The following is a 13,735-nucleotide window of genomic DNA, read 5'->3' on the forward strand; positions in this document are numbered from 1 at the left end:
TGTTTTCCACCTTGACCTCTAATTTCAGGATCCTATTTTTAAGAGTCACAATACTACTACTGAGAAGTAACAATAATCATACTCCAGTGTCCCTTCCCCTGGCAAAAGAACACGTTAGCCAGAAGCCTAGCCTCACCAGCGATCTTCACAGCGAGCATCACAGCACCCCCTAGCACCCAGTGCTCCTACTGCCTGAGGCAAAGAGATCTGAGGGGGGAGGATCGTTCCAGCTGGGAAATACTTACAGCAGGCTTGTCTCGGTGAGTGTTCACAGCTTCCACATTGAGGTTTATTGTTTCCACCTTGCATCCTAATGGAGAGGGGAAGGAAGATGAAAAGTTAATCTAAGATGGCTCCATGAGATCTAGTGAGGAGAAAAGTCCCAGACAAGTTGGCCCTCTTCCAGATGACTGGCTAATATGATAAGAGAAGAGCACAGTCACTGAACTTAACTTTCAAAAAGGGCCCTGGGGATCTTTCTCTGACAACGATGGCTAACCTCTCAGCAAACTGCTAAGAAACCTCCCTATCTTGATTCTCCTCGATTCCCACCTCCCAACTTAGCCCCTAAACTCATAATTACCATAGGCCACAGGCGTGAGTTTGAAGATGGTGTGGAGTGGGCACCTCAAGTAGGGTAGCTCATCTGAAACCAGAAATAAATAGTGAATTGGACTGGCTTCTGCCTCCTTTTGTATTCCCAGTGCCTGGCACAGTGTGTGGCACAAAGTAGGCACTTACCAAATGTTTGTTGATTGATTCCTTAAATAATACTGCCCATAGGCAGTATGGGGAAGGAACAGTTAGAAAAGGGGAGGCTGGAGGACCTTAACTTGTTTCGTTTTTTTTCTGATGACCCACCACCTGTCAGAACTCTCCTGCTGCAGTCCCTACCAAGGGGCTCCATTCTGTCCTATGGACATTGAACTCCAAGTTACAAGGGTCGGAATCACTGCAAGACCACTCCAAGTGATTGAGGTGGGAAACAGATCAGTGGCTAACATGGGCTGACTTAGGCCTAGTAAAGGAGAACGGAGGTAAAGGAGCTAGGCCAGAGATTTAGGGAGGCCTTGGGATAAAGGAGAATTGTATGAAGGCCCCTTATACACCCACATGAAGAATGCCTTCTGTAGACTAGGAGATTGCTGTTAGCCTGGAAGCCAGGGAAACAAGGAGGCCCAGAGATGGTACCCTTTTCTCTCCCTACTTCTAACTGACGACCAACCTGCTGCCTCTATCTCCCCAACTCTTTCTCTCTAAGAAAATGTGGATCTGCTTCATGCCTCTTCTAAGAGGAACATTCAAAGGTTAAAGGATATCCTTTCTTAAGCTGTAGGAGGACAGTAAAGAACCAGAAAAACGAATAGAGAAGGCATCAAGTCTCCCAAAACTACAGGCTTGCCTAACTTGGTGGTCAATGAGGCCTGGTAAGCTAGAAAGGTGCTCCTGTAGCAGTAGGGTTGGGGATGTCAAAGGACATATTCAATAGGTGCTGAATCACTCTACCAGCCTGAAATACCTACTCTTAGGACCAAGGACAAAGTGCCAAGGGATTCAGGCACCATCAATAGGCGAGCCCTTTCCCCTCCTCATCCTCTCCTCCCACCCTGAGCCCTTCTCTGGCACCTGCACTGTTGTCCAAGAAGTAGGCCAGCAGGCAGCGCATGACAGCCTGGTGGGAGATGACGAGGACGTTGCCTTGGCGCTCTAACTCCATGATGACTGGTTCCAGTCGCTGCACCAGGTCCTGGTATGACTGGAGGAGGAAGCCAGAATCAAGTTGGCAGCTGAGTTTCAGTCAAATGATCCCTCTTTTTCTTCTTCGTTCCCCAGCTGATTTCATTCCAGCAGGCACAGAGACTCTGAGTCGCCAGCTAAGTTCTCTTCTCACCCCCAACCCTGAGCCTCGTGTCTCTTGGGAATGTTCAGACCTTTCAAGAACAAGGTTCAGACTGAGAAAAACTACAAGTCATTGAGAAAGGACTGGAACTCAATCTGGTTTCTTTTCTGTCCCAGTCAAGAAGTGGTGGGGTTTTTAAGGAAGCCAGCGTCTTCCAGAGTACTGCTAAATGTTGCAATTAAAAAGAGTGCTGGGCTTGGAATCAGGAATAGCTGAGTTCAAATCTGGACTCACACACTCTTAACCTCAGTTTTCTCATGTGTTCTGTAGTTGTTCAGTCATTTCAGTTCTGCCCCACTTCTTCATGACCCCATTTGGGGTTTTCTTGGCAAAGATACTGGTGAGGTTTGCCATTTCCTTCTCCAACTCATTTGACAGATGACAGAATTGAGGCAAAGAGTGACTTGCCCAGGGTCACACAGCTAGTAAGTATCTGAAGCCAGATTTGAATTCAGAAAGATGAGTCTTCCTGGTAGCCAGCCCAGTGCTCTATACACTGAGCCTCTTAGCACATAAGAAAATGGGGGGTAATAATGGCACTTTCCTCTAAGGGTTGTTGTGAGGATAAAATGAGATAATCTCTGAAGTGCTTTAAAAACCTTAAAGTGCTCTACATGTCAGCTATTACTATAGGCTATTATTTCTTGTTACTTATAATCAGAAGACATGATCTCAAATCTGTAACACAAAGGAGTATCTACCTCCTAGGATTGTTATGAATAAATGAAAGAATATGTGTATAGTATATTGCAATTTTAAGTGCTACATAAATGCTAGCTATCAACTATTATTTTCCAATATAGTCAGACTTTCTTGGTGTTGGGTACCCAGAAAGTATATGCCAACTTGTTTCCAGGAATTTAGATAAAAAAGATATTACATTAAAGTTGCCAGGGAGACTACCACTTACCTTGGGCAAGCAGAAAAGACCTCAGACCCATTTTATACAGTTTATTATGTGTATATCCCTGGATAGGAGTGGAGGGAGGGGTGAGAATAAGCTTGTAGAAGTTTTGTTCTTTATTTACCAGTAGGTGTCTTGGTTCTACAGCTCAGATGGGAGATGACAAAGAACCAAAATGTCTCCTTTCCCAAAGACCAGACCAAAAAACCCCAGATACAATGTTTGACCCAGCCTGCCTAGAGGCATGAGCGTGAACCAGTGACTCCTTGAGGACTCTCCTAGACCAGAATCGTGATCAGCTCCTCCCCAGACATGAGCTCCTGCAGTACATTACTCAGTGAAGCCTTACCTCCCCTCCAGGGTAACGATACAGATATTTGTCTTGATCCCGAAGGGCAAACTCTTCTGGGTATTGCTTCTCAATCTCCTCATAGGTCATTTCTTCACACACACCCTACAGAAAGCCAAAACTTACTGAGAGTCCCAGAAGACCTGTTAATAAACCCACGCCTTTCATGATTACACAAAGCTATCATGCCTCTAGGGCAGTTGGGTGGTGTAGTGTATAGAGTTCCAGACCTGGAGTCAGGAAGCTCTGAGTATAAATCTGGCCTCAGACACTTACTAGCTGTGTGACCCTGGGTGAGTCACTTAACCTTGTTTGCCTCAGTTTCCTCATCTGTAAAATAAACTAGAGAAGGAAATGGCAAATCTCTCCTTTATCTTTGCCAAGAAAATCCCAAATAGGGTCATGAAGAGTTGGACACAACTGAAAACAACCATGGCACTAAGACAATACCTGGAACTCCCAGGGAAAGGGATCGAAGTCAGGAAGGCCTGAATTCAAATCTTACCTCCCAAATTTCACTTCTACTTCTCTAAACATTACAGGAGGATATCCTTAAGGTGTGGAGTGGGATGAGACATTAATTTAAAGGAAGAACTTTGGGGGTCAAGAAAGTACAGTATGAGAAAGATTAGGAAGGAAGGAAAACTGAAGAGATTAGAAGATATTTATAAGAAATAGTTTAAAAGGGAAAGGGTGGAGGAAGAGCAAAAGAAAGAAATGATACTGGGGGCCAAGGCAGTAAGAATCTAACAATGAACACAGAAAAAAGGTTTGGAGTATAATTAGCTGACAAAAGTAAAAACCAGGGAAGCAAGACTTCATCTACTTCCTTTTACATGGCCAGGAGAAGAAAACCCATATGGAACAAATAACTTCAGAAGACCCTTTCTTGGTTCCACTCTAGGCTTCACACCAGAAACCACAGTGGCTAGATTTTAAAAAAAAGTCCATATTCTGCTACCAGACTCCACTCTGGATGTAGCTGCCAAAATGATGAGCTCTGTGGGGCTCCTGCCACACAGGAAGAGGATGAGAAGTACTCCCCTGCTATTAACCAGCCCATTTTACTGTTGTTCAGCTGCTTCAGTCACGTCCAACTCTTTGTGACCCCATTTGGGGTTCTCTTGGGAAAGACACTGGAGTGGTCGGCCATTTTCTTCTCCAGCTCATTTTACAGATGATGAAACTGAGGCAAATAGGATGCAGTGACTTGCCCAGGATTACAATGCTAGTAAGTATCTGAGGCCAGATTTGAACTCAGGAAGGTAACTCCAGGCCCAACACTCTAACCACTGGGCCACTACTCACAGCATCAATCTCATTCAGGATCTTCCACTGCTCATATGTCACACCCAGGGACTCTGCCGTCTGGATAGTTCTCTTTAGCTGACTGGTCCACACTTTGAGGTCCACAATTTCCTGCTCCTCCAGGAATTTCCTTAGTGCTTGAGCAAACTGGGAGGAAACAAAAGAAGACAATCATCTCTAGGTAAGAACAGCAGAGGAGATGATCAAAATCACCATCAACAAGGAGTTGAAAAACCACAACTCTGAACGAGAGGAAATAGATTTAAATTGGAGCACCTGGTAGAGGGCTGAGAATGCAGGAAGATTCCTGGCTTCAGGCAGGACTGGAACTGATGAAGAAGTAAGACCCTGCCCCAACATCCTTAAACACAAGACAAAACTACAAGATGACAGGCTAGCACTAACCCTGTTCTGCAAAACACCGTAAGCAACACTAAGAATGTAAATGTGGATGCAGGAGAGGTGGAGGGTGAGTGTGATGATACCAACAATGACCGTGACCCCTCTTGGTCCCCTGGCTCTGGGCTTACCTGCTTTCCTCGGGCTGAGAGGCCAGAATCACCACCAATCTTGCCCAACAGGTTGAACTCGCTCTCTCCGTGGCGACAAAGATAGATGGTTCGGGGCTGGACATGGATGTTCATGAGGTAGTACACGATCTTGCTTTGGATGTAGTCCTGTACCCGGTTCACCAGGAACCTCTGCCCTACATTGATCACTTTGATGAAGGATAGATCCCTGGCATGGAAGGAAGAAGAGGGGAGAAGAACCCCTCCAGAGGTGAGATCCTGGGGAGAAGGACTGGGGGAATGTGGACCCAAGAGCTGTTCTTCCTCCCATCACGTCCAGCCTAACCTCATCCCCTGTCTCGTGAGCTCATCCCCTGACCAAACCATAAGAAGATCATTTTTTCCAAGTAAGATTAGATAAAATTTATTTTTACTTAGTTAAAAACATGGGATGCCTACTCTAGCAGACACCCTGGCAGAGACATGGAAGCTGTAGCCCACACCCTTGAAGACATCAACTAAGCAGTAAAGAGTCCTGGCTCTTGAGTCGGAAAGACCTGAGTAGTTCAAACTCTCCTACAAACATTTACTGGTTGTATGTCTCTGGGCAAGTTCCTTAAGTTTAGTCAGTTAAGAAACATGTATTAAGTACCTACTATGTGCCAGGCACTGTGCTAAGCCCTGGGGATACAAATATTGGATATTTGCACATATTTGTGTGTTCCCTGCCCTTGGGGAGCCTACAATCTCATGGGGAAAGGCAACATACAAAAGGAAAGGCAGGAGGTGGAGAGACATACTGTAGGCTCCTCATCTATAAAATGAAAATAGTAACAGCACCCACCTAACTCCCAGGGTTGTTGTGAGGATCAAATAACATATCTAGAAAGTGCTTTGCAAACCTTAAAGAATTACATAAATTTGGGTTATCGTTATTATTGTTAAAAGGCCAAGAAAGTTAGTAACCAAGGATATGCTGGAGTAGCTCATGCCAGGTGATGGAACTGTTAAACTTTCAGTGCAAGCATTTACATCTCAGAACCAGAAAATGCTACAAATCAGGGCTTGATTTACTCTTGTGCTGACAGTCTGGACTTAAGAAAGTCAGTAATACAGATTAAACATAAAAGTGTGTGGCAAGCACACAGTTTCCCCTTCTCCCCATCAGGAGCTGGTTGTTAAACATTTATTAGCACACCCCTGAGTTTGGTAACCTATGCTCCATCAGCATGGAGCATAGGAGCAGCATGGATTTAGAGATGAAGAGGACCATAAGGTCAACTCCCTTATTTTACTGATGAGGAAACTGAAGCCCAGACACACAGATGGTGGGTGGTACCTGTCAGTCAGACTTTGAACTGTACTGTCAAAGAAAGGCCCTAGGTGGCGCCATAGTGCATGGAGTGCTAGACCTTGAGTCAGGAAGATGGAATTTAAATTCCAGCCTCAGACATTTATTAGCTGCGTGATCCTGGGCAAGTCACTTAACCTCTATCTGCCTCAGCTTCCTCAATTGTATAATGGGGATAAAATTAGCCTGACTACTTTCCAGGGTTGTTGTGGGAATTAAATAATATTTATAAAATACTTAACACAGTATCTGGCACATAGTAATAAATGCTTATATCCTTTTCCTTCTCCCTCCCACCCACTTCCTCATCTTCTTCCAAATGGAAGCTCTGATGACACAATACCTAGGGAATGGAGGATTTGCCACCAAAAACCCTTCAATACGTACCCCATATATAAACCAAAGAACCTCAATATCTCTTTGCCCTCTCAAATGATATGGAGATTACAAGTGAGAAATTAAGGAACCCCAGGACCATAAGAGGTTCAAATCTGCTTGAGGAGCTGGAGAAAGGTATGATCCTATGTCCCCCTACCACAGCACCCCAGCTCCATCCTCCCAAAACACCTGTGTGAAGGTAAAGAATTCAGATCTCACTTGTCATAGTGGTCAGGGTCAAGAGGCCGATAGGTGACTTTGTAACATTCAATTCTCTTCAGGAAGTCCTCCATCACATTCTCCCGGTTCCTTTCTGGGTAGTCTGGGCTTGAGACCTTCACTTCCTGGAAAAATAAGACTAGCTGGGGCCCAGACACAACACCAGCCTCCTCCTGATACTGCCCCTCCATTAGCCTCCCTTCCCCTCAGAAAAACCCTCGCTCTCTGCCCCTCTCCCAACCCACCTCCCCTAACTCTGGCATCAGGGATGGAGAGCAGTGACTAAGAGAGTCACATGACCGCCACTAATTTGGGGAATGACAGCAGTTTAACTTTGCTGAGGCTCTTCCTGGGGCTCTGGGAAAAGTAAGATTTGCTGGGGAAAAAGGGAAGGGGGAAATTCCAGGAATTTTTCTCTTATTCTACTAGCAGTAATAATAATGATTATCATAACTAATGATTACATAACTAATTATGATAATGACAACAGTGTTTCACATCTACATGGCACTTTTAAAAGTCTACAAAGCATTGATATGTAGGATTTCATTTGACCCTCACAACCTCCTTGTGAAGTAGGTGCTATTATTATCCCCATTTTCCAGATAAGGGAGTACCTACTTATTTATTGTTAGGCTTAGAGAGGTGAAACTTTCCAAAACAACACAGCCAGCATGTTTCTCAGGTGGAATCTGAACCATGGTCTCCCTGTCAAGCTCTCTATCCACTATGCCCTGCTTCCTTTATATCCTTATATCAATACTCCTTTCACCTGACAGGGGATAAGGCTCGTCAAAAACATGAGCCTAAATCCTGGGACAAAATAATTGGCTGGCAGATGGCATTCCTACATTAGATCCCTTCCAGGAGGAATGCCTGAGTCTGAACCTCCAGTCATGACTTATATCTTTGGGTCAGGATTTCAGACAGTGAGGCTGACTTGTTTTGGCCCCCAGGTCATGTCTCTTTTTAGCTCTGCATATCAGTTTCCTCTTTGGTGCTTTCTCTTTCTTCTGCTTAAACTTGTCCCTGATCCTCACAGGTAGTTAAAAAAGAGGAATAGGATGATATTCCTCAAAGCTGGAAATGTGCAGTGATTACTTTCAGTATTAAGTCTTGGTTCCTTCCCATCATTAACTAAAAAAGGCTCATACAACTTCTAAAGGATCGGATATGGCCCTGAGAATGGAGGATTACCCACCAGAATGTTGGCAGCAATCACATCAGGATCATCACAGACAGATTCCACGAAGAATACCTGAGGAGGAGGGGGATGGAGCAGTGGTGAGCTGCATGAAAGGGTTCTCACCTTATAACATACATCCCTTGCGGAGAATGGCCTTCCAGAATGAATATATTTATATATGTGTGGGGTATGTTTGTGTGTGTGTGTGTATATATGTATGTATGTGCACACACACATATGTATGTATACATACACGTGTATATATGTGCACATATATGTGCGTGCACACATAAAATACATATACATATATACATGAATGAAACCAGATTCCCAGGACCTCAGGCACACAGGCCATGAGTCTGAGGAAGAATCTGAAACAAAAGTACTCTAGGACCAGACCCAAGTACCACATCCAAGGGAAGAGTCCTAAATATCTAATTCCTTCCACACCCACTCCCCAGCCCCACTGCCCTGGTATCATGAGCCAGACCCAACCTTGAAGGCATTCTCCTTGGCAAAGTTCAAGATCAGGTCCCTTCTTTCCCGGGTGGTATTGGTAGCATCAAATACCTGGGGAAGAAAGCACATGGTGAGGATTGGAGGGGAAAAGGGATAGTATGGAAAGGGTATATTCATTACCTGAGTGGTAAGATGGAGCTGAAGAAGGGGGAGATGAACAGAGCGGGGAGGAGGATGGAAGAGGACAGGCAATGCTTACCGCAATCTGACCACATTCATAAGTGAAATATGCCTTAACATCTTGTAGGGCCACCAGGGCACACTGTCTGCAAAAAGAGAGAATGGGTGAGGCAGATGTCCTAGAAGATTATACAGTGACAACAGGGGAAATGGCAAAATCTCCTCAGTTAGAGACACATCTGGCCCCCTCATCTTTCCAGTTTGGCCCCTGATTCGTACTCTTAATTCCTCCTCTGAGATCTTTTGAACCCTCCCCACCAGATCAGGCTCAAACACCTCTTTGGTGCCAGTTATTGAGAAGGCAGGAATGATTAGATTTTAATGTTAGAGGCTTCTTTAGCCTCACTCTTTTGTTCTCAGAGCCTAGGGGTGCCCAGCTGGAGAAACTTCCTTTGGAAAAACTCCCAGGATCTACTGTCTAAAAGGAAAACCAATGTCTGCCCTGCCCATTCCTCTTTGTAGCTATGGCTTGCCCGTGCCCATGCCTCACAGAGGTGGACTTACTTTCGGATCTTCATGGCCTCTTCGTTGTCATGCCGGAAGAAGTCATAGGATTTATATGATTTGACTGCTTCTCGTCGATACACTCCGAGATTAAAAACTGTGGAAAAAACTTCTACCCTTTAGTCTCTAAATACCGTAACAGCCCCAGTGTCAATGGGGTGTTCATGGGTTAGAAATCAGTCATTCCCCAGACCAGGTAAATTTATCCAGAACTGAAGACCAGAATTAGAAACACTAGCCCAGCCTGCCCCCTAACTCCCATCACTGCCCTCCCCCAGTCTGCTCCAAACCTGGAAACAGAAATATTCCCCCTGCTCCCTCCCCCACTGTTCATTCTGGTCAATCAAAACAGCTATAAATTTGCCAAGGGGCAGGGAAGAACATTGAGCTGCCACTTGTGGAGCACTGGTACTGCCTGCTATAGAAATCTGGGAGCACGGAAACTGAATCCCCAAGCCCAAGAGACCTCTAAGCCCCCTGAGCAAAGAACTAAAGGGTCTCAAGAGCCCAATTCCTCTCTATCCTTCCCCCTCTCCAGGGAATTCTCCCTACAGACTAAACTGCACTTACCTTTAGTGGGTACCCCAATCCAGTTGAGGTAGCGGGTAAGTTTCTTGGATACATAGGTCTTGCCCCGGGCTGGTAGGCCAATCATTACAATAAGGGTTGGGGAGTTGGTCATATAGGAGGCCCATGCTGCAAGGAGATGGGGGGAGGGGAGGACAAAGGGATCAGAGGGGGTAGACAGGAAGGCTGAAGGGACACCTGCTGAACTTGCCTGGGACAAGGCAGATCAAACTGGGGGAACAGCAAGAGCTGACATTTTCATATCACTTTATGGTAATTTCATGTTAATTGATGATTACATTTAGTAAGTAATTACATTGAGTACAGAGGCAGGATTTGAACCCAGGTCCCCTGACTCTATAGCCAGTGCTCAATCCATTGGACCAAACAAAGTATTTTACACGTATGACTTCACTAGAGCTTCATGGCAACCCTGTGAAAGAGGGACTATAGACAATACGACCTTCATTTTGCAGATAAGGAAAATGGGACACAGAGGGGCTAAGAAATCATTTGTCCAGGGTCACAGAGCTAGTAAGTATCACAGGCAATATTTGAACACAGGTCTCTCCTGACTCCCAATCCAATGCTCCTTGTACTCCACCACACAACTCCCCACACCCTAAGAGTTTGGGCCTCTTTCTTTTCAAATATCTGGAGCTTGCTCAGTGTCAGGAGAGACAGATGAAGAAGAGGAAAGAAAAGGAGAGGCCCTGATGAAATGCCCTGCCTAGTAACTAGGGAACTGAAGACCTCTGGTACCAAGTGATCCTAAGAGGTAATTACCCTTGGCTGCCCTTCCCCAACAATTCCCTTGCTTTTCAGTAGGTTCTCTTCAGAAAGGAGTCAAATTCTAGAACTGGTCATAATATCCCTAGTACTGAAAAATCATGATCTGTTTTCCTCAATATCCGTACCCTCTCATGATAACTAAAGGAAGGATTATCCATGCGCTATGGAGTTATAGAACACCAGCCCGAGCTACCACTCCTAAAGGAGGCAATATAGTGAAACAGAAAAAATGCTAGGTTTGAAGTCTGAAGACACATGTGCTAATCCTGACTCTGCTTGGGCAGCAAGGTGGCAAAGTAGATAGTATTCCATGCCTTGGCGTCAGAAAGACCTGAGTTCAAATCCAGCCTCAGACCGTTCCTAGCTGTGTGACCCTGGGCAAGTCATTTAAATCTCTGTTTGCATCGTTATTCTTATCTGTAAAATGAGGATAAAAATAGCACCCTACCTTCTAGGGTTGTTGTGAGGATCAAGCGATATAATAATTGTAAAGTATTTAACACAATGTCTGGCACGTAGTAAGAGCTAGATTAACGTTAGTTGTTATAATTATTATTAATTCCTGGTATGAATGACTCCGGTTAATTTACTTGACCTCTTGGCTTTAGTTTCCTCATCTGCACAATTTTCTTTTTGTCTTTGTATTACTAGTGCTTAGCACAGAACCTTATACGGTAGCTGCTTAATAAATGTTGAACTCAAATGTTTTGTTGGATCTGTGAAATAAGATGGGTTAGGCTAGAGGATCTCCAAAGTCCTTTTTTAGCTCTGAAGCCTCTGAACTGGCCTCTGAAGTCAATAGCTCTGACCCCTAGAGTCAGGGATCTAGGCTGTGGCAGAGTCTCCATTATCCTCTGTCTAGTCCTGAGGGTGACACAGGTGAAAGTGTGATGGCCCCTGCAGGAATTTTAAGGTAATAAAGAGCACTGGGGCACCATTAGGTCTAATTTAATGGTTAGAACGAAGGTAAAGGAAGACATTTTGGAAGTAGTCACAATTTTTATTAGTCACAGTAATAATTCCTCCTGATTTTCAGAGCATTTGTAGACCCATTCTCTCCTTTGTCCTCATCTCAAGACATCAGATTCATTCACTTTGTCAAGAAATACTGATTATTTGCCAGGTACTTTTCAGGTACTGGGGCAGGGATTTTTAATCTAAAAAAAAATTTCAAGAAGTTCCATGAACTTTAAAAAAAAATCAGTGATAACTATGTTTCAATGTAATTGGCTTCCTTCATAATTCTCTGTTTTGTTTTATGCATTTTAAAACATTATCCTGGAGGCAAAGCCAAGATGGTAGAGTCAAGGCCCAGGGACCAACTTGAGCTCTCCCAAATTCCCCTGAAAACAACTTTAAAGTAACACCTCAAACAAATTCTGGAGCGGCAGAATGAACAAAAGGATGGGGTGGAACAATTTTCAGTCCAAGACAACTCAAGAGGTCAGCAGGTGAGAGTAAAACATAGTCACCTTAAGGGTGACTAAATTGGCAGAAGCTTCCAGAGCTCTCAGCTCACAGATGGTAAAGGGGTCAGAAGTACATTAAAGGGGACCCTTTGCTGGTATTGGGTGCAGGTCTCTGTTGCACTGACCATACATGATGCAATATCAGGATGGGGAGGAGCATTATTATAATGGTCATAGTTCCAGGGTGGAAAAGAGTGCTTGTGGTTGCTCACAGAACACAGCACAGGCCAGTGACCATATCTCTCCTTAGATCACACAAATTTGGGAGAACTGAAAACTAACAGACCCCCAGAAGTAACTCTGAAGATAGCAGTATGAAAAACCTGAAGTTTGAGGTGGTGTCTCCTCCACCCTGGGAACACAGCCCAGCTTTACTATCAAGTTAAGTTGAGAAATAGGCTAGGAAAAGGAACTAACTAAAGAACCTGACCATAGAAAATTACTCTGATGACAGGGACAAAACACAAACTCAGAAGACAAAAATCAAAATAGCTATATCTAAAGCCTCAAAGAAAAAATATGACTCAGGCCCAAAAAGAATTCTTGGAAGAGCTCAAAAAGGATTTAAAAAATCAAATAAGAGAGGTAGAGGGAAAATTGGGAAAAGAAATGAGAGTGATACAAGAAAATCATGAAAAAAGAGTCAACAGCTTGGTAAAGGAGGCAAAAAACAAATACTGAGGAAAACAATAGGTCAAATGGTAAAAGAGGCACAAAAATTCACTCAAGGGAAGAACTCCTTAAAAAGTAAAATTGGACACATGGAAAAGGAGGTACAAAAGCTCACAGAAGAAAATAGTTCCTTAAAAATTAGAATTAGGCAACTGGGAACTAGTGACTCCATAAGACATCAAGAAACAATAAAATAAAATCAAAAGTATGAAAAAAATAGAAGAAAATGTAAAATATCTTATTGGAAAAATAAGTGTCTTGGAAAATAGATCCAGGAGGGATACTTTAAGAATCATCAGACTACCTGGAAGCCATGATCAAAAAAAGATTCCAGACATCATATTTCAAGAAATTATCAAGGAAAACTGCCCTGATATCCTAGAATGAGAGGGTGGGATAGAGATTGAAAGAATCCATTTATCACCTCCTGAAAGACATCCCCAAATGAAAACTCACAGGAATAGTATAACGAAATTCCAGTGTTTCCAGGTCAAGAAGAAAATATTGATAGCAGCCAGAAAGAAACAATTCAAATACTGTAGAATCACAGTCAGGAAAACACAAGATTTAGCAGCTTCTACATAAAAGGATTAGAGAGCTTGGAATATGATATTGAAGAGGGCAAGGGAGCCAGGATTACAACCAACAATCACTTACCCAGAAAAACTGAGTATAATCTTTCAGGAGAAAAAATGGATATTTAATAAAACTGAGAACTTTCAAGTGCTCCTGATGAAAAGACCAGAGTTAAACAGAAAATGTGATCTTCAAATATAAGACTTGAGAGAAGCATGTAAAGGTCAACAGGAAAGAGAAATCATAAGGAATACAATAATGTTAAACTGTTTACATTCACATGTGGGAATATGATACTTGTAATTCCTAAGAACTTTATCATAATTAGGGCAGTTAGAGGGCACAAGTGTAA

The 13,735-nt window shown here is 43.6% G+C and overlaps 1 protein-coding gene across 14 annotated transcripts in view; it reads right to left on the bottom strand.

Annotated features, from left to right (window-relative positions):
• Window positions 1-13,735, bottom strand: part of PFKFB2 (6-phosphofructo-2-kinase/fructose-2,6-biphosphatase 2) — a 38,746-nt gene that overhangs the window by 12,077 nt on the left and 12,934 nt on the right. For all 14 annotated transcript variants that reach the window (XM_072647998.1, XM_072647997.1, XM_072648000.1 and 11 more), the window contains 12 exons: window positions 9,878-10,003; window positions 9,308-9,404; window positions 8,823-8,889; window positions 8,600-8,674; window positions 8,120-8,176; window positions 6,919-7,043; window positions 4,992-5,199; window positions 4,462-4,608; window positions 3,154-3,258; window positions 1,627-1,756; window positions 584-646; window positions 246-310 (listed from right to left, as the gene is read on the bottom strand). In XM_072647998.1, the coding sequence (XP_072504099.1) occupies window positions 246-310; window positions 584-646; window positions 1,627-1,756; window positions 3,154-3,258; window positions 4,462-4,608; window positions 4,992-5,199; window positions 6,919-7,043; window positions 8,120-8,176; window positions 8,600-8,674; window positions 8,823-8,889; window positions 9,308-9,404; window positions 9,878-10,003 (1,265 nt within the window). The remainder of the gene's footprint in view (window positions 1-245; window positions 311-583; window positions 647-1,626; window positions 1,757-3,153; window positions 3,259-4,461; window positions 4,609-4,991; window positions 5,200-6,918; window positions 7,044-8,119; window positions 8,177-8,599; window positions 8,675-8,822; window positions 8,890-9,307; window positions 9,405-9,877; window positions 10,004-13,735) is intronic.

The sequence above is a fragment of the Notamacropus eugenii genome, chromosome 2 (genome assembly GCF_028372415.1).
Source record: "Notamacropus eugenii isolate mMacEug1 chromosome 2, mMacEug1.pri_v2, whole genome shotgun sequence".
Classification (NCBI taxonomy): domain Eukaryota; kingdom Metazoa; phylum Chordata; class Mammalia; order Diprotodontia; family Macropodidae; genus Notamacropus; species Notamacropus eugenii.